We start from the raw sequence: 21,650 nt of genomic DNA on the forward strand, positions 1-21,650 counted from the left end.
CACATTTTGAAGTTAAAATGTACAAAAATGTGCACAGGCAACCAAACATCTGCAAATAACTGGTGGCAGCAAATAAACAACACTTGAAGGCTGAATAAGCTCATCAATTTCTGAGCTTCCATCTTTCTAGTTTTAGCACTCAGGTCCTCATGTGCAGACTTAATTTAGTAAAGAAGCTGTAATAGAGAAACTCAATACAGCAATGATGAATATGCTGTAAACAGCTACATTAAACCCCTGTCCTTTCCACCCGCTCTCTCTAGTCTGTATCCGGAAGGTCAAAGAAATGCCCAGAAAAACAGCTGCCACAACTTCATGAGAGTTTTCTAGCTACTAATTATTTTATATACAGAATATGTCAGAACATCAAAGCTCTTAATCAAGATGGATGTCCCAACAACTCATATATCAAATTCTTCAGGTTTCCCATTTCTTGTAGCACTTTTGTGTACTATGCATCGACCTGATGGAATGTAATTCTCCCCCCTCCCCCCCTTTTGCACTCAATATCTCTTAGGCATTTTTATCCAGTTGGTCCCGAAGATCTAAGTAGTATTTGACAGTTACTGTAATATCTCATATTATTATTGTTCCAGTTTTTCTACAATACATTGTTTGTTTCATTTTAGAGGTCTTCCACATCAATTTTTTTTTTCTATTTCCCCATGTATTTAGCTTTAAATTGAGAGGAAGGGCAACTGGGACACATTTAGTAATGCAGAAAATAGAAAGGGTGAAGTTAGTAACAACTAATTCTCTTCCCCCACGAACTAAAAATTAATTCTGTTAAAAAAAAAAAAAAGTTCTCTTGATAAACATAAATAAAACTGCTCGCATGCAGAGAAAACAATTACTCTTACCTCCAAACTGTCACTTCCATCAGCTTCTCTGTCAATTATATCAAATATTTCCTCCTGTAATTTGTCTCCTTGACTGTACCCTGATGCCCAGTTATTGCCTGCACCTCCTCCATGCTTTGATAAGTAAATGTTCTCTGGATTGTATAACTGAAAGACGAAAATTACATCTGCTACCAAATATGATGGAATTACAATATTAACACTGTGCACTAAGCAATTAAATTAATCCAACAAACATTATTAATTGTACAGCTCACATTTTCACCCTCAGCATTGACTCTGATGCACCAGTCACTAGTGTTGAAACAAAAATCTATTACCTGTAAGTGACTACAACAATCTATAAAAGCAGATGAAAGACCTTTATTCACATACAGCAATTAAAAAAATGAGTGCACTGCCAAAAAGAATGAGAACCTTGGATTACTGAAAATGAGAATCAGATATCAGGATAAAAAAAGGATTTGTATGAAAGATGTAACCAAAAGTGGGAAAAAGGTCACACCTTACATGGGGACAAAAACAGATGAACAGGATATGTTGGAAGGGAGCAAAACAACTTCTTATATTCTTCTAGATTGCAGATTTTCATATTTTTCCAGAAATGAAGTTGCTTTCTTTGGCCTTCATAACTGAACTTTCATTTCTCGGCTTTGTAACATAAACTTTAACAGAAAAATTCACAGCACACATTTATGAAACACTAAACAACACTAAAGATAGTTAATTTACAAAAACAGACTGATTGTTCTGTACCATCTAACTTGCTTATTAGAATGCGGATGTCACAAACCATCACGCTAATTTTTCCAAAAAGTACACACCTTTGCATATGGAGAATTCATTATTGTATGAATGACCCTTGGCTCCAAATCCAGTAACACTGCACGTGGAATGTAATGCTCATCATCGGCCTGAACAAAATTTGGAGAAAGAAGTTAATTTTGTTGAGTGTGCTTCATATAAAAAGGAAGAAAAAAAACATCCTTGATAAAAGAAACAAGCATGGCAAAACAATGACACACCATTAACTATAACGTAGGTATAACAAAAACTTTTGATTGTTACAAGCTACTTCAAATGATAATGCTCAATACTATGTGGGATATAATGAAGAAGAGGAACGCCATCTGGGAAACATTTCATGTTTATTCAGATTACAAGATTTAACCATAGTTACAGGTCATGATCAGATTCAGATCTAATAGAAGAGGAGAAAATGGTATGGTAGGTGATCATAATGTGACATGAAAATAAAGGTTAGTTATAAAGCCCATGAATTTTTTTTTTTTTTACAATCAGTACATGTAAATTGCTAAAAATAATGTAGCAAATGATATATCATGTGAAAGATTGAGAGACAAACCCACAAAATTTTGAATGTGACGTTGCCATGCTCATTTTGAAAACTGTTCACAGGGGAGCCATCAAGTGTAGTGGCTGGAAATGGCAGCAAAGCAAGCCAAGACAGCCATATGATATGCAGTTACTTGATTGGTAGTGCTAGATGTGGTCCAAAGGAAGTATTAGTATCACAGTGCAATCAACTAATGGTTAAAAAGCCTGGCTGTCACTCGAACCTGAGTTTGGTTATGGCATTTGGCAAAATTTTTTTATGTTCCTTCACAGTAGGTGCCAACAGCCTTTCAGTGGTAGCTTCTCTTGTCTTGAGTACAACAATGATGCATGTTATTTGTTGTCTTTACGAGAACTATTGAAGTACAAGTCAAACACAAATGTATCAAAAAATCCACAAAAATTTTAAACAACACTGATCTAAATTATTTTAAAATCATTTGTTTTGTAAGGGAGAGGGAACATTATTATGCTGAAAGTAAGTGATTTTAGATCAAAATTTTATCCTTTATGAAACTTAGATTTCAAATGTAGAAGAGAGAAACTAACTGAAAATTACTCAATTCTTTGGTGCAAACGAAACTGGTGATGAGACACTGGTAATCATAAACCCTTTTTTTCCAAATTAACCACTGAAACGAAGTACCAAGCTCAACAACAATTCCTATGTCCTTCTATTTGGGAACCCTAAAATTCACTATTACTTGCAATTTCAGAAACAATCAGGTCCAAATTAACTTGCCGAAGTGAAGTTTGGCTGTACGCATAAAACTAGTCATAGAAGTAGCAGTCAAAATGGGAAAGCAGATGTGGCAATCATTAAGATGCAATTTAGTAATAGAAATAAATGTTTAACGAGTTCATAAACATTAGTCTCTAAGTAAAATTACAAATATGTTGAGAAAAATAAGTTCAAATATTCCATTTAATGGGTCTGGATAAAATGTTGAAATTGTGTCAGGCATTATTTATTAAAATTCAGCTGGATGATTTTTTTTTGTGGTTTTAGGGCGCACAACTTCAATGGTCATTAGCGCCCTGACTACTCTAAAAATGCACCGCGAGGCACAAGTTGACAACAACAACTAAAAGGGAAAACACGCTAAAAGGGACTGACAGGCATAGGATTAAAAAACAACATCAAATGTCCTTAGCGAGGTTTGTCAAATTGATAAAACAAAGAACACGAGCAGCTGCTCGTGGGTCATCCGCTAAAATGGCATCGAAAGTATTAGGCAGGTTAAGATCGAGGCGCAGTTGGTTAAGATCGGGACAGGACATTAAAATGTGTCTAACCGTCAGCAAGTGCCCACATGGGCAGAACGGCGCCGGCGCAGCCGTCAGCAGATGGCGATGGCTGAACCGGCAGTGTCCAATCCTTAACCTTGCTAAAACGACCTCCTCCCGCCGAGAAGGGCGTGAGGAGGACGTCCAAGCCACGGGAAGAGGTTTTAAGGCCCGAAGCTTGTTGTCGGTAAGTGCAGCCCAATCGGCATGCCACAGCGACACAACGCGCCGACAAATGACCCTGCTAAAATCGGACGAAGGGACACAACAAGAAGCTGTCCGAGGCTGGAGGACCGCAGCCTTGGCCGCGGCATCTGCAGCTTCGTTCCCAGGGATACCGACATGGCCAGGAACCCACATAAAGCTAACTGGCGGACCGACGTCCACCAGCCGCTGAAGAGAGCGTTGGATCCGGTGTACGAAAGGGTGAACCGGGTACGGATCACTGAGGCTCTGGATGGCGCTCAGGGAATCTGAGCAGATGACATAAGCAGAATGTCGGTGGCGGCAGATGTAAAGAACAGCCTGGTAGAGGGCAAAGAGCTCAGCTGTGAAGACCGAACAATGGTCATGGAGCCGGTATTGGAAACTTTGTGCCCCGACTATAAAGGAACACCCGACCCCGTCATTGGTCTTAGAGCCATCTGTATAAATGAAAGTCATGTTGATGAACTTCGAACGAAGTTCCAAAAAACGGGAGTGGTAGACCGAACTGGGGGTGACCTCTTTTGGGAGCGAGCTGAGGTCAAGGTGAACGCGGACCTGAGCCTGGAGCCAAGGTGGCGTGTGGCTCTCGCCCACTCGAAAGGTTGCAGGGAGTGAAAAATTAAGGTGTTGAAGGAGGCGACGATAGCGAACTCCAGGGGGTAGCAGGGCAGAGACATACAACCCGTATTGACGGTCGAGAGAGTCGTCAAAAAAGGAACGATAAGACGGATGGTCGGGCATTGACAGTAGCCGACAGGCATACCGACAAAGCAGTATATCGCGCCGGTAAGTGAGTGGTAATTCGCCAGCGTCAGCATGAAGACTCTCTACGGGACTGGTATAAAATGCTCCGATCGCAAGTCGTAAACCCCGATGTTGGATGGAGTTGAGGCGGCGTAAGATGGATGGCCGTGCAGAGGAGTATACGAAGCTCCCATAATCCAGCTTGGAGCGGACGATCGACCGATATAGACGAAGTAGGACGGTTCGATCCGCTCCCCACGACATACCACTGAGAACACGGAGGACATTTAAAGAACGGGTACAACGGGCGGCCAAATATGACATGTGGAGACCAGCTAAGTTTCCTGTCAAAGGTAAGGCCTAAAAATTTGGTTGTCTCCACGATTGGGAGAGCAACGGGACCAAGTCGTAAGGACGGTGGGAGAAACTCTTTGTAGCGCCAGAAGTTAATACAGACCGTCTTCTCGGCAGAAAAACGGAAGCCATTGGCGACACTCCAGGAGTAAAGACGGTCAAGAGAACGCTGAAGACAGCGCTCCAGGACACGTGTACGCTGCGCGCTGCAATAGATGGTAAAATCGTCCACAAAAAGGGAGCCGGATACATCAGCTGGGAGGCAATCCATTATTGGATTGATCGCGATGGCGAACAGAGTGACGCTCAAAACTGAGCCCTGTGGCACCCCATTCTCCTGGCGAAAGGTGTCGGACAGGACAGAACCCACACGTACCCTGAACTGTCGATCCATTAAAAAGGAATGAATAAAAAGAGGGAGGCGACCGCGAAGGCCCCATGTATGCATGGTGCGGAGAATGCCCGCCCTCCAACAGGTGTCGTAAGCCTTCTCCAAATCAAAGAACACAGCCGCGGTCGGGCGCTTCCGCAAGAAGTTATTCATAATGAAGGTCGACAAGGTAACCAGATGGTCAACAGCAGAGCGGCGCCTACGAAATCCACATTGGACATTGGTAAGTAGGCGTCGAGACTCAAGCAGCCAAACCAATCGAGAGTTAACCATTCGCTCCATCACTTTACAGACACAGCTGGTAAGTGAGATAGGTCGATAACTGGAAGGCAAGTGCTTGTCCTTCCCCGGCTTAGGAATCGGGACAACAATAGACTTGCGCCAGCATGCGGGAACATGTCCCTCAATCCAGATGCGATTGTATGTACGAAGAAGAAAACCTTTACCCGCAGGAGAAAGGTTCTTCAGCATCTGAATATGAATAGAATCAGGCCCTGGAGCGGAGGACCGTGATCGGCCAAGTGCGGTTTCGAGTTCCCGCATGGTGAATGGGGCATTATAACTTTCACAATTCGAGGAGCAAAAGTCAGGTGGCCTAGCCTCCTCTGCCTGTTTGCGGGGGAGGAAGGCAGGGTGGTAATGAGCGGAGCTCGAAACCTCGGCGAAAAAGCGGCCGAAGGCATTGGAGACAGCCTCAGGGGCCACAAGGACTTCATTCGCGACCTTCAAGCCAGAAACTGGGGAGTGGACCTTAGTGCCAGATAGCCGGCGCAGGCTACCCCAGACAACAGAAGAAGGAGTAAAACTGTTGAAGGTGCTTGTGAAAGCAGCCCAGCTGGCTTTCTTGCTTTCGTTAATAATACGACGACACTGAGCACGTAATCGTTTATAATTAATACAATTCGCCACTGTAGGGTGGCGTTTAAAGGTGCGTAAAGCACGTCGACGAGCACGTAAAGCGTCTCTACATGCTGCGGTCCACCAGGGGACCGGTACGCGACGTGGAGAAGAAGTAGGGTGAGGGATGGAATATTCAGCAGCAGCGAGAATGACTTCCGTGAGGTGTGCGACCTGACGATCGCAGCTTGGGAAGGTTTGATCCTGAAAGGTCGCCCTGGAAGAGAAGAGCCCCCAGTCTGCCTTGGAGATGGTCCAACTAGAGGAGCTGCAGGAGATGGATAACACACGGGAAGTGGTCGCTCGAATATGTATCAGCAAGTGCATACCACTCAAACCGGCGTGCAAGTTGGGGAGTACATATAGAGAGGTCTAAATGGGAATAGGTATGAGATGTGTCCGAAAGAAAAGTAGGGGCGCCAGTATTAAGGAAGACAAGATTGAGCTGGTTGAAAAGGTCTGCTAACAAGGAGCCCCTCGGGCAGGAGGCTGGAGAACCCCAAAGGGGATGGTGGGCATTGAAGTCTCCAGTTAACAAAAACGGTGCAGGTAGCTGAGCAATAAGTTGCATCATGTCTGCCCTGGTAACGGCAGATGACGAGGGAGTGTAAACGGTACAAAAGGAAAACGTAAAAGTGGGGAGAGTAATGCGGATGGCGACTGCCTGCAGGCCGGTGTGCAACGTGATGGGATCGTAGTAAATATCATCCCGGACCAGCAACATAACCCCTCCATGAGCTGGGATTCCTACCATAGGGGGTAGGTCAAAACGCACAGAGGTGTAGTGTGCCAAGGCAATGTGATCGCATGGGCGTAGCTTCGTTTCCTGGAGGGCTACGACGAGCGGACGATGCAAGCGGAGCAGCAACTTCAAGTCCTCTCGGTTGGAGCGAATGCTGCGAATATTCCAGTGAATAAGTGCCATCGTAAGAAAAGGAAGATGAGAGAAGGGGTCACCTCGAAGGCCGCTTAGGGCCTGGCTTCGAGCGAGCACTGCCGCCGCTATCAGTAGGCGGACAGTCATCATCCATGGGGTCTATAGGGTCATCGGCCATCTCGGGAGGATGGCCGGGAGGGGGAGCTTCCTCCGCCGGTGAACGGCCAGATGTACGGCTACCGGCCAGGCGAAACGGATGACGGCCTGGGGCGGCAACCGCTGGGTGGCGCAGGAGAAGAGATGCGCCGTGGCGGAGAAGGAGAACTGTGCTTCCTATGCGCCTTTTTGGAAGGACGTTTGGTGGAAGTACCGGTCGAAGGCTGGGAGGTCGAGGGACGGAGGAAGTCTGCACGGGATGGTTCCTTCTTGAAGGACCGTGCATCTGACTTCGGGGTCTTCGACTTAGCAGAAGCTGAGGAAGTGGCTGGTGTCTGTGGTGTGATGGGAGGAAGAGGAGACGTCGACCGCGCGATCTTAGCACTTGCCGAACGGACGACCGTGGTGCTGAAGGTCAGATCGCATGTCTGGGTTGCGACCTCCCGGGTAGTGCGAGGAGAGGCGAGGACAGTACTATATTTCCCCGCTGGGAGCAGCGTGGGCTTCCTACTAGCCAATAGCTTGCGAGCAGCCGAGGTGGACACTTTCTCTTTGACACGAATTTCTTGGATGCAACGTTCGTCCTTATAGACAGGACAGTCGCGGGAGGATGCGGCATGGTCACCCTGACAGTTCACACAATGAGGAGACGGAGGTGGACAGTCACCCTCATGGGCATCCCTGCCACAAGTGACACATTTAGCCGCATTGGAACAAGACTGTCGAGTGTGATTGAAACGCTGACACTGGTAGCAGCGCGTAGGTGTCAGGACATAGGGGCGAACAGAAATAACCTCGTAGCCCGCCTTGATGCGCGATGGCAGCTTAACACTATCGAAGGTCAAGAAGAGTGTCCGGGTCGGTACAAGGTCGTTGTTGACCTTTTTCATGACCCGATGGACAGCCGTCACGCCCTGCTCAGCGAGGAAAGATTGAAGCTCCTTGTCAGTCAATCCGTCGAGGGAGCTAGTATACACTACACCACGAGACGAATTCAAAGTTCGGTGGGCCTCCACCCGGACAGGGAACGTGTACAGGAGGGTGGCCCGAAGCAGTTTTTGTGCCTGAAAGGCACTCTCAGTTTCTAGTAATAAGGTGCCATTACGCAACCTGGTACAAGATTTGACAGATCCGGCTATGGCATCAACGCCCTTCTGAATAACAAAAGGGTTGACAGAGGAAAAATCCTTTCCGTCCTCAGTGCGAGAAACTACGAGGAACTGTGGGGCAGGCGGTAGTACTTTTGTCACTGTTGGCTGGTCACGTTTCCGTTTTTGGGTCGAAGTCGAAAGCGATGGAGTAGAATCCATTGCGGAGGAATCCCCCATGATTGCCAGCGTCTCCGATGGCGCGCTCCTTCCTTGTGGGGACCCTCTCAGAGGGCACTCCCGCCTTAGGTGAATGTTTACACCTCAGGTCACACCTCCCGAGAAACAGACGGAGGGACCAATCGGCATGGTCAGAAGGTATCAGCTCAGGCAATCACCCCTCCCCGGGCCTGGCCTTTACCAGGGGGTACGCGCGTGCCTTACATGTCTACCCAGGGCGGGGACTTACGCGTTACCCCGTCACCGGCTACGCGTGCGAACGCGTGGGTCGGCCTTCAGACACGCACAGGGAGGAAGGAAGAAGAGGAAAAAGAAGAGAGAGAGGGAGAAAGAGGACAGACTGTCTCAAACGCCGAGGCGGAGACCAGAGAAGGCAAGGAGAAGAAGGCAATGAGAAGGCAAGGAGAAAAAGGCAATGAGAAGGCAAGGAGAAAAAAGCAATGAGAAGGCAAGGAGAAAAAGGCAATGAGAAGGCAAGGAGAAAAGGGCAATGAGAAGGCAAGGAGAAAAGGGCAATGAGAAGGCAAGGAGAAAAGGGCAATGAGAAGGCAAGGAGAAAAAGGCAATGAGAAGGCAAGGAGAAAAAGGCAATGAGAAGGCAAGGAGAAAAAGGCAATGAGAAGGCAAGGAGAAAAAGGCAATGAGAAGGCAAGGAGAAAAAGGCAATGAGAAGGCAAGGAGAAGTCAAGGGAAAGAGTAAGGAAGACAGTGAGGTGGAGAAGAGCAAAGAAAGGGACCAACAAAAGGAAGGAAGAAACGAGAAGAGAAAAACCAAAAAGACCACGATTATAGGTCGTGAAACCGTCCGTCTCCGGACGCAGGCGCTAACTACCCCCGTGAGGGGGATGGACTCCTTTTAGTCGCCTCTTACGACAGGCAGGAATACCTCGGGCCTATTCTAATCCCCGGACCCGCAGGGGGGTCAGCTGGATGAGTACAATGATCCAAGAGAGAGAAGCAGACATGAAACCAATGACCTTCTAATTCACAGGATAAGCATAGAATACGGTTTTCTAACACAAAAGTATGGCTTTTTTCCATAATTTAAGGAAAATAAAACTCAATAATGTCAGTCAGTTGTGGGTTCGTAACGACAGATGCCAGATGATGGTAATCATCTCTCACTGCCTTACTGCAATTAGAATTTAACTGAAGAAAAGGATTATTTTAGAAGTGTTGGATTTCACGTTTTTTGAGTGTATGCACTCTTACCTTGCACTCTTATACCTTAAGTCTAGTACCTGTTGCAACAATATGCATATTATTATATTCTTTACAACATATTCTTCCATGTGCTAAAACGAATTTTCCTTCAAACAGAACAACGGAACTATTAGGCTAGGTTTCTAGCGTGTGATGACACATTCCTGGATATCCACGGATGTCGTAATACTTGACAGGATCAAATATTAGGATACAGCATCTCATATAACTTATGACAACTTCAGTTTGCCACCGTTTTAGATGGATTCAGACTTATTTTTAATAAGTGGTTTGACAGTTTTGTCAATTTTTGTGACAGGCATCATATCACATTTTTGTGACTGATGAAGCAAGAGAAAACTGTATCTACATCATCTGTTTATCACCCCATCCCATGCATAAAATGCAGCATCTTATGGGGAATTCATGGCACTACTTAAAATGCACCATTCCCCAGAAGTTTAAAAAGCATTATCTCCAAGAAATAAAAACCTGGTGGGCAGTAACCCTGTCAAGTAGCAACTTCATTTTTGATTACAAGGTTATTTGATAACAGTAGCATTGAAAACAGCTAAAAACATTCTCTGGAAAACAGGTCTCTTCCAACGTAACAGGCATGTACTTAGAGACAATGACTTTGCAATACAGCAGTTCAGCATACAAGATGCAAACAATGGAGTAAATGTGCGTCCAAATGATATCTAGCCAGCAACCAAAATTAGCAAGCAACATCAACAGCCACCAGAGCTCTGGTATAAACAGCAGGTTCCAAATCTGTTAATTAGCAAACTGTCTCTATGCGGGGAATGTTTGAAACAATTCAAACAGAAGAAAGCCGCATCAGAATCATAGGACATACAAGAGAATGTTTTGCTGTTGAAAATGAAAAACAGAAAAGCTGAGGAAACACAATCTTCCAGTCATTCGGAGTCTGATATAGATTTGATTGAGGACAATGCTTCTAAGATGTAATCTGAAGAAGGTGAATGCATGTTCTGCAGTGGTTCTTTCTCTGAAGAGATATCATAGAGAAATTGGCACAGTGCAAGGAACAATATCCTTGGTGCATGCCCTGACTGCAATTCTTTTGAATAGATTTGTTTGTGCTCTAGTTTTCAAATTTACATGTACTAAGTGTTACATAGCACACATTCAATAAATAGAATTTAATGGTCAATTATTTCAGATAGATGTCCAATTAACAAACATACAGTTATATCAAAAGCTGTGGAGGAATGTGAAGTAAGGAAAGTTTCGCATCAGCTATAAGGCTAGTATGAGGACCACCCATCATGCCATCAATTATCTGCCTCATTTGTTGAAGCATGGAAGCAGTCACCATCTGGAAATAATCTCACTATCTGGAGACACACTCCCATGTATCCAACAGGCCAGATGATCAGGTCGATGTCAGCCTGTTACAAAAACTATTGCTCAGTGATTTGACTTGTGAGAATCAGTTAAGTGGTCCTGCTGGAACTGGATCACTCCACTGGGTTACTGCATCATCACACTCAGCTCAACTGTGTGTTTTATGATGCACACATACTGATTTGAGGTGAAGTGACCATAATTTCAATGAAGTATCCGTATTCCATCCAATGACATCCGCCCCCAGCATGAGACTGATGTGACCAACAAGTGAATGTTGCACCACATACTGTAGCTCAAAATGTGCTTCCTGTGGCTTTCAGACCATCACCAGGGCCTCATTCGCTGAGCTAAATACCGAGTCATCAGAAAAGATGATGTGCCAGTCACAGTCTACATTAAATTTAGCGAAAGCAAGTCTATAAAGTACGTGATCATTAGATATGACCTCTTTATTAGCAGCCACATGGGCTATAAGCCCAGCTGCCCGTAAGCTGTTGCGAACAGTTTGTGAGCGTATAGGAAAGTTGGTCTCAGAATGAGTTGAAATGATGCTTAAAATTGGGTGTTCCATACATGTGTCAACTAACACATTGTCTTGTTCAGGTGTCAACACTGTTCCTGAGCCCAACTCTCAAAGCTGGCAAATTGCCCATCTCGTGCCAACACTATCCCCTTCCGGGCGTAGCAAGGCTGAAGGCTGCACTTGGCTGCTACTTCACACATGCTGAAACCATCATACTGGATGAATGCCAACACACTATCTCTTGTTGTTGTTGTTGTTGTTGTTGTTGTTGTTGTTGTCTTCAGTCCTGAGATTGGTTTGATGCAGCTCTCCATGCTACTCTATCCTGTGCAAGCCTCTTCATCTCCCAGTACCTACTGCAGCCTACATCCTTCTGAATCTGCTTAGTGTATTCATCCCTTGGTCTCCCTCTATGATTTTTACCCTCCACGCTGCCCTCCAATACTAAATTGGTAATCCCTTGATGCCTCAGAACATGTCCTACCAACCGATCCCTTCTTCTGGTCAAGTTGTGCCACAAACTTCTCTTCTCCCCAATCCTATTCAATACTTCCTCATTAGTTATGTGATCTACCCACCTTATCTTCAGCATTCTTCTGTAGCACCACATTTCAAAAGCTTCTATTCTCTTCTTGTCTAAACTGTTTATTGTCCATGTTTCACTTCCATACATGGCTACACTCCATACAAATACTTTCAGAAATGACTTCCTGACACTTAAATCTATATTCGATGTTAACAAATTTCTCTTCTTCAGAAACGCTTTACTTGCCATTGCCAGTCTACATTTTATATCCTCTCTACTTCGACCATCATCAGTTATTTTGCTCCCCAAATAGCAAAACTCCTTTACTACTTTAAGTGTCCCATTTCCTAATCTAATTCCCTCAGCATCACCCGACTTAATTCGACTACATTCCATTATCCTCGTTTTGCTTTTGTTGATGTTCATCTTTATACCCTCCTTTCAAGACACTATCCATTACATTCAACTGCTCTTCCAAGTCCTTTGCTGTTTCTGACAGAATTACAATGTCATCAGCAAACCTCAAAGTTTTTATTACTTCTCCATGGATACCTCCTCCGAATTTTTCTTTTGTTCCTTTCACTGCTTGCTCAATATAAAGATTGAATAACACCAGGGAAAGGCTACAACCCTGTCTCACTCCCTTCCCAACCACTGATTCCCTTTCATGCCCCTCAACTCTTATAACTGCCATCGGGTTTCTGTACAAATCGTAAATAGCCTTTCACTCCCTGTATTTTACCCCTGCCACAGTCAGAATTTGAAAGAGAGTATTCCAGTCAACACTGTCAAAAGCTTTCTCTTAAGTCTACAAATGCTAGAAACGTAGGTTTGCCTTTCCTTAATCAAGCTTCTAAGCTAAGTTGTAGGGTCAGTATTGCCTCATGTTTTCCAATATTTCTACGGAATCCAAACTGATCTTCCCCAAGGTCGGCTTCTACTAGTTTTTCCATTCATCTGTAAAGAATTGGCATTAGTATTTTGCAGCTGTGGCTAATTAAACTGATTGTTCGGTAATTTTCACATCTGTCAACACCTTCTTTCTTTGGGATTGAAATTATTATATTCTTCTTGAAGTCTGAGGGTATTTCGCCTGTCTCATACATCTTGCTCACCAGATGATAAGTGTTTTGTCAGGACTGGCTCTCCCAAGGCTGTCAGTAGTTCTAATGGAATGTTGTCTACTCCCGGGACGTTGTTTCGACTCAGATCTTTCAGTGCTCTGTCAAATTCTTCACACAGTATCATATCTCCCATTTCATCTTCATCTACATCCTCTTCCATTTCTGTAATATTGTCCTCAAGAACATCGCCCTTGTATAGACCCTCTATATACTCCTTCCACCTTTCTGCTTTCCCTTCTTTGCTTAGAACTGGGTTTCCATCAAAGCTCTTGATATTCATGCAAGTGGTCCTCCTTTCTCTAAAGGTCTCTTTAATTTTCCTGTAGGCGGTATCTATCTTACCCCTAGTGAGATAAGCCTCTACATCCTTACATTTGTCCTCTAGCCATCCCTGCTTAGCCATTTTGCACTTCCTGTCAATCTCATTTTTGAGACGTTTGTATTCCTTTTTGCTTGCTTCATTTACTGCATTTTTATATTTTCTCCTTCCATCAATTAAATTCAATATTTCTTCTGTTACCCAAGCAGTTCTACTAGCCCTCGTCTTTTTACCTGCTGCCTTCATTACTTCAACCCTCAAAGCTACCCATTCTCTCTCATAACCTGCATATGCTGAGGCAACCTGACTGCAAATGGCCGTTTGTCATATACCCATCTGTGTCGCAGTACGCTGCCATGTTCGGCATATCTCGACTACACACTTATTACTCTTCTAACATATAGAAGAGAATTTTAAACAGACAAAAATCAAGTGTTATAGACTTTATAGTGTGTATATATGCAGTATTCATATGCTATCACAAAAACTCTAAAAGATCTACAGGTAATCATTACCATAAGAAGGGAACAAATACACTGCTAAAAGTTACACGTGGTACTGGCTGCCACCACTGCCCGTGTGTGTTGCGTTCCCAATGGTGCAAGCTGTACACAGCCAAAGTTAATTGAGGATATCAAGACATGTAGGCAGTTTTGTTTTGCCGAATGTACCTACTGATCTAGTGGAGAACTGAACATCCCTTAGTCAACAATTTGGAAAATCCTTCGTTAGCGATTAAGATTGAAGCCACACAAATCACAGCTCCTGCAAGCCATAAGCCATGACAGCAAATCATACCACCTACGCTGATATGTAGAACTATATTGCAAATGACAACTTTGCAAGCAAATTAATCCACAAAGGCATTTTTTTTGTTTTTTTCATGTTTCGGGAAATGTCAACTGGCAACACACACACACACACACACACACACACACACACACACACACACACACACACAAGCACAGAAAATCCACATGCAACTGTGTAACACATCTGGGATTCCAAGGAAGTTAACATGCCCTGCACCGTGTCCAAGAAGACAGTCTATGGACCCCCCCTCCTTCACTGAGAACTGTAAATACTATCCCCTATCTCAACATGCTGCAATTGTGGCTCAGGCCACAACATGAAACTGAGGAGGGGGGGGGGGGGGGGCACATTTCAACTTTCAGCATGCTCCTCCACATCTCCACAATTGTGTATGATATAACCTGAATGCTGTAGACAGGTAGTGTTGCGACCACTGACTTGGAGTTACTCGAGTTGCCACCACAATCACCAGACTTGATGCCTTTCTTGGGGGGTTACATCAAGGACAGTGTGTATGTTCCACCTCTACCCCAGAACCTCAAAGACGTGCAACACTGAATCACAGCAGTTTTGACAAAGTATCAATGCACAGAACATTAATAAACACTTTCAGAGTTTGTCTGTCACATACTGTTACATTTATTGTGCTTTTCTGGCCATCTGTCTACACTGCTTCTTTTAAATGTTTCATGGACTTTATAACAATACTATGAACGGAAAGTTGCTAATCACCATACAGTGGAGATGCTGAGTTGCAGATAGGCACAACAAAAAGACTGTCACAAATAGGCTTTCAGCCAGCAAAGCCTTCGTCGAAAGTCTCACGCAACTGAAGCCACACTGTTGTTACATTCCATCCTGGATTGTTTGAGCATGGACTTCATAATTACATTATACATACAATGGCAGTATTGAATAAAAAAGTTTACAGAACAAGTGCAGTAACACAACTGTCTTTACTTATTCTTCTTTAAATCTTACATCTGTTATACCTACCACTATTTAAAGCTGTTATTTATCTCGTAGCTAGAGAAGGAGCAAAATAAAATTAAATGGTGGTGTGCTCCCTAAGGAGTGAAACCAAAATTTAATACTAAATTAATAGTGAGCTACCATGTGAGTATATTCTATTGCGGACATATACAAACCGTTAAATTTTAAGTAAAAAAGAGATAGTCTAGACTGCAAGATCCTGACAAGGGAACCTCCTTATCGCACCCCCCTCAGATTTAGTTATAAGTTGGCACAGTGGATAGGCCTTGAAAAACTGAACACAGATCAATCGAGAAAACAGGAAGAAGTTGTGTGGAACTATGAAAAAAATAAGCAAAATATACAAACTGAGTAGTCCATGTGCAAGATATGCAACATCAAGGACACATGTGAGCTCAGGAGCGCCGTGGTCCCGTGGTTAGCGTCAGGAGCTGCGGAGTGAGAGGTCCTTGGTTCAAGCCTTCCCTCGAGCAACAAGTTTAATTTTTTTTATTTTCAGACAATTATCAAAGTTAAGGCACTCACACATAATCAACTTCGGTCTCCAAAATTCCAGGACATGTTCAGATTTGCTTGGACATTTGCAGGATTTGACGGTCTACACAAGGAAAAATTAGAAAACGTTAAAAACATATGCTTTGACAGAGCACAGGGAAAACTATGCGACTGTGAAACTGTTGCATTCATTTGTTGCAGTTTATGTGACACACACTTATGTTTTCATCCCTTTTTTGGGAGTGATTATCACATAGACAAGGAAACCTAAATCAGGCAAAGTAAAACCCATTTGCCAAGTGTACAAGTTAGGTGGGTCGACAACATATTCCTGTCATGTGACACACATGCCGTTACCAGTGTCGTATAGAATGTATCAGACGTGTTTTCCTGTGGAGGAATCGGTTGACCTATGACCTTGCGATCAAATGTTTTCGATTCCCATTGGAGAGGCACGTCCTTTAGTGTACTAATCGCACGGTTTTGCGGTGCGGTCGCAAAACACAGACACTAAACTTATTACAGAGAACAGAAACGTCAATGAACGAACGGACAGATCATAACTTTGCGAAAATAAATTTTCCAGTTCCGCAGCTGCTCACGCTAACCATGGGACCACGGCACTCCTGAGGTCAGAGTATCCTTAATGTTGCGTATCTTGCGCAACGATTACTCAGTTTGTATATTTTGCTTATTTTTTTCGTAGTTCCACACAACTTCTTCCTGTTCTCTCGATTGATCTGTGTTCAGTTTTTCAAGGCCTATCCACTGTGCCAACTCATAACTAAATCTGAGGGGGGTGTGATGGGGAGGTTCCCTTGTGAGAGGTTGTTACCAACTTCACATTATATCAGAGAATACAGAAATGACATTCATTTTCAGGTTCCAGAGTTAAACATTACCATAGAAATTTAATGCTGTTTGCATTATCAATTATTCACAGAAAAACAAGACAAAGTTAATCACTATGAAAGCAAAGTTACTGTTTGTTATGAGAATATCATCACAAAACCACACATCATAAATCAATAACGCAAGTTCTAATACAAAAAGTTAGAGCCCTCGAATCACATTATGTTACCATTCACAACATAATGACGAATGGCTGAAGAAAATATCATTATCAGTGCTTCAAGCACTGATACCTAACAAGTGTTTTACAGAAGTTGGAAGGATGCCGCAACAACATTTTCGAACTGTAATACCTAGAAGGATACATGTCTAAAAGAATTCCATGCAATACTTTTAATACATAACAATAAAAAGATTAATATTATAGAACTGTAATGACCTCTTGATTCCAAAACCTAACAGCAGCATAATATGGCACAAATTACTATTAGAAAACCACAACATCAAGATATTATTTTTTCCTGAATAATAATGACACTGCAGTTAGATCAAATTACTTTCCAGCAATTAAATCATACTGCTTCCTTTTATGTTACCAATAGCTTCAAATAAACTGTTTTGCCATAGCTATTCTATTTGGTGTGGACAAGTATAATAAAAATGCTGCCCACATTTAAATCATGAGAACTATGGAAGTGGATCGCACTGGGGCCAGCTGCGGGTGGTTACATCAGGGGCTACTTACTGACCTAGGAAGTAACGTCTCTGCAATTTTGGGGCAGTTAGCACATATCCCGGCCCAGTAGGAAGATCAGAGTCTTAATACCAGCAACTCAGCAGAAACGCACAGCCGCTGTGGCTCTAGTGACGTGGTTGCTACACAAAGAAGCTGTGGCTCTGTTGTGGCTTACATGACACCAATTGATGCCTCGGCAAAACAGGGATGAGCCAAGCCCATATAAACACTACTTATCTGTAGACAGATGTATGCAGTCTGATAGCTGCCAGCTTTGAGTAGAGATCTACACCAGTCTTCGAGTCAGCATGAGTCAAGTTGCCACCACTGGACTTCCAGTGGGCTCACTTCTAGTCACTACCAGTCTCCTACCCTAGTGGGTTACAGTTCGAGCCCAGGCTACACAACTGCTCAGACACCTTCGCCTGTGCACCAATCTGTTTTCTGCTTCCGTCTGAATGAGTGGGCACTGCTGCTGTGAACCGTCCTATCCACACTGTGTCCTTGGTGCGATTCCGTGGGCTTTGGCATACCCTGCCCTGAGCTGTGTGGCCGCGCCTAGTCTGTATGGATGCAGGCATGAGCCACTGTATGATCTTCGAGTCAGCAGTCTTAGCGACTCACTGACTTGATTGGTTCCCTGGCCGCGCAACACTGGACACTTTTGGTGGCAACAGACCACTTGCCTACCTAAGCACCTCTTCGCTAGCTGAGTACAGCTCATGCTTTGCAGACGTTGGCTCTTCTGACCACCATCACAACTGTTGGAGTTTGCTAAGCAATAAAATGGATGTTTAACAATGCTGCTTTCAGGACAAATCATCAGATAACAAAGACAAACCTACCTGCCACTCCACTGCACCCCTGTCCAGGTTAGTGAGTTACTGGCTTCCTGACCACTGGCAACCCAGTTCCACCACTAACTGGATAGTTCATCTATTCCCAGCCTCTACAAAATGAACAATCTTAAGGGGCTAGTACATGAGTAACTGTCAAAAAATCGAGTTTCTAATTTTTGTTCTCTGTAGTTTTCTGAACAAAGAAAGTTAACTACTGCATACAGAACTGGATACCAAAACTTGTTCTGGTAGCACCAAATGCTTGAAAATAGGTGTGATGGATGCTCTGCTATGTTCCAATGATGGAGCAGTGTCAAGGTTTAAGGTTATGGAATTGATGGAAGTGCCTGCTGGACTAATACACACAGATCTTTGTCATCAACTGCAGAGACTTCTCAGAAGAGAAATCAGTGTTGGAACCCTGTAGTGCCTCGAGAGTTCAGGGTAAGTTCTAGAGACACTCTTAATTCCACACATCGAACACACGTTATTTTAGGGATAAGTGTGGTAAAGCAGAACTATGTCTACTGTCCCACAATTATGAGTATACAGGACGGACACGTATCTGACGTACGATGGCGTGAACAGGTAGTCACCGAGGCTGCCTAAGAAGTTACACATCCCGCCCATGGAGTAAATTCATCGTATTCTGTGAGATATAAAACATTATTGGTGCAAACATTTGAAGGTTGTTGAAAGAAAAGAAGAGACTTATTCATTCACTCTCTCATTTACTGCTGTAAAGTCAGGACATTTGTCTTGTAGATGACTGTAATAGGTTCTGTCAGACCGGAAGGTGTCGAGCTTATGGGAAATGTTTTGTGTATGAAAACTGTTGCATGTTATGAAATATAGCGAGATTGAATTCAAAGTACTCTCGAGTGTAAGAGTTATTTAAGAATATATTCCTTCAGTGTAGCATCTATTCTTCAGAGAAGAAGCTGGGTAGAATATCTCAGCCGACTATCCTGAAAGAAGATCGGCGAAGTAACTCCAAGTAAGTTCGACAGCCAAGGGGGAGTGTGAGTCTTGCACACCAATACCACACTGCCACAATTAATCACCGGAAACTGCCAGAATCCACCAAAGGGGCAAGAAAAAGAAGTAATACTAGAAAAAGGAAAAATGAAACATCAGAAACAAGGAATACGGACCTAGGATGCAGTAGTGTAACTCAGGGTAAGTAGAAAAACAAGCATTATATTCAACTGAAACAGGTATTGTGCTTTATTTCACTTGCAATACAAAATACAATTCAGAAAAAAAGTGATAGACCAAAATCTGTGGTTCATACATCAAACTGTTCTGAAAGGCTCTGCTAAAAGATGGTGAGCAATACATGAGCTTACGACTCTTATTCTTTGAGCTACACTATGTAAAAAACTGACAATTTTTTCAAAATTTCCCCTTGTGTTAACACACTAGTCCCCAGCTTGCCATCACTATGTTGATCTACTAGTTGCGATAAAATGGACAAGTTGCACAACTACTAGCTCCGAATTATATGCTGCCTTTTACAATACTGAAATACTTTGGTCACCAAAATTATTTACCTAAAATTATTATTAGAAATGTTAATATCCAAATTCAGTGTTAAATTACGAAAGAGGCGCCACAGAAACCACTATGATATGTCTTTTTATAGTGAATGAATAACCCATTTGTGCATTAACTTGCACTTTTGCTGTTTCATGCCACTACATCAACTGCAACATATGTCTATGCTCCAAGCCCATATTTGGCACAGCAGTTGTGCAGTTTACCTTGGAAAGCTGCAGTATATTTGTAGAACTGATAGTTCAAAATTTCTGGGTATGCATATTGATCAGAGCTTGAATTGGTAATCAATAATCACATGTTATAAATCCCTGCAAAGTTTGATGGTGGGATGGTCATTTGGGGTACGAGATGAAACAGTGAGGTCATTAGTCCCTCTGGCAAGGATTCATTCATCTGGAGATAGCAATGTCCACCAGGAATGTGCTAAGATGAGAAAAGTATGTGAGTGTGATAAAAATATGGCAGCGAAGGAAATATTGATGCAAGAGCTGAAAAACAATGTATGTATAAGAACATGGATTAGATAGGTACATAGGTTAGAGCAGACATGTGGTATCCCAGAGCTCAGCTGTGTCAAGAAAGACCCCTCTCGCACCTAACACCTGCCAATGCGCCTAAGGGCAAAGACAGCTGCAAAACAAAGGATGCCTTCTAATCTAAAAACCCAGAACACTCAAAGGGAAAAGGCTGAAAATGTAACTGACATCAGTTGGGCTGTCAATAATACAACAAGATGAGAGAAATAGTTAAGGGAGCACATGGGCATCCGCCAGGACTCTGCATGCGAAGGGGGCAGGACCCCTAAAGCTTTACTGATACGACCAATTAGAGGCACAGTATTAAAGACGAGCATAGCACCAATTAATTAACAGAGAGCAACTCCTAAAACAGGAAAAAGGGTGTAACAGAAAAAAAGAGGCAGACCTCCTAAAAGCAATTAAAACAGAGGAAAAGAGGGATGACACAGGCAACAGGCAAAAGAGGCAGTGTTGAGAGTCCCCCAACCGATCACGCAGCAGGAAAGGCTCCTATCCCAATTATCCTGCCCCGAAGGTAGGTTAAAACGTTATGTTTGAAAATAAAGGTCACTTTCACTGAGAGAACTGTAAAATTGTCCGTGAGTCATCTGGCAACATGAGAGGCAAAGAATTTGATGACCACACTTAGCATGGAAAGCCAGAAGGAGCAGGCATTCCGTCAGGATAAGAGCAACTGTCAGTAAGGCTCAACAAACACAATGTGGGAGTGGCTCAGTACCATAAATTTCAACCATAGGTCAGTCTGATATGACCAACACAAACACAGTATACAACAGTGGATTCTTTCTGGGAGGAGTGACAGCAGTAGTCTCCTTGATACTGTGGAGGTTATTAGATGGGGCTGTAGCCCACCATGTTGTTCCATCTACAAGTGAACAGACACCTGCAAAGGATGAAAGCTCATATGGGGTGAGTAATCATTTCGTTAGCCAAATGGCCTGCCATCTATTGCCTGAGATACCCACATGAATTTGGAACCAGAGAAATACAACAGAGCATACAGTATGATTAGGCCCAGAGAGAAGGCCATGAATGGTAGGTAGTACAGGGTGACAGGAGTAACATGGATGAATGGTCTGAAGACAATTCACTGTCTCATTACACACTGAAATGCAGTCAAGCGTGGCACACTTAATAAAACAGAGGGTTCTATTAATGACAATCAGCTCCACCACAAAATACTACAGGTTCCCTGCAATGAATGGTGTTCCTCATCTGTGGAAGTTTTAAAAGCATAACCAGGGTAAAAGGCGGTAGCACACTGACAAGTGCTGAACAACAAAGGTACAGATGACAA

At 43.4% G+C, this 21,650-nt stretch overlaps 1 protein-coding gene across 3 annotated transcripts in view; it reads right to left on the reverse strand.

Annotated features, from left to right (window-relative positions):
* LOC126100537 (tubulin gamma-1 chain) overlaps positions 1–21,650 on the reverse strand; it is a 132,500-nt gene that overhangs the window by 105,996 nt on the left and 4,854 nt on the right. For all 3 annotated transcript variants that reach the window (XM_049911155.1, XM_049911154.1, XM_049911156.1), the window contains exons 3-4: positions 1,685–1,774; positions 861–1,007 (exon numbers count right to left, since the gene is read on the reverse strand). In XM_049911155.1, the coding sequence (XP_049767112.1) occupies positions 861–1,007; positions 1,685–1,774 (237 nt within the window). The remainder of the gene's footprint in view (positions 1–860; positions 1,008–1,684; positions 1,775–21,650) is intronic.

The sequence above is a fragment of the Schistocerca cancellata genome, chromosome 9 (genome assembly GCF_023864275.1).
Source record: "Schistocerca cancellata isolate TAMUIC-IGC-003103 chromosome 9, iqSchCanc2.1, whole genome shotgun sequence".
In the NCBI taxonomy this organism is placed as follows: Eukaryota; Metazoa; Arthropoda; class Insecta; order Orthoptera; family Acrididae; genus Schistocerca; species Schistocerca cancellata.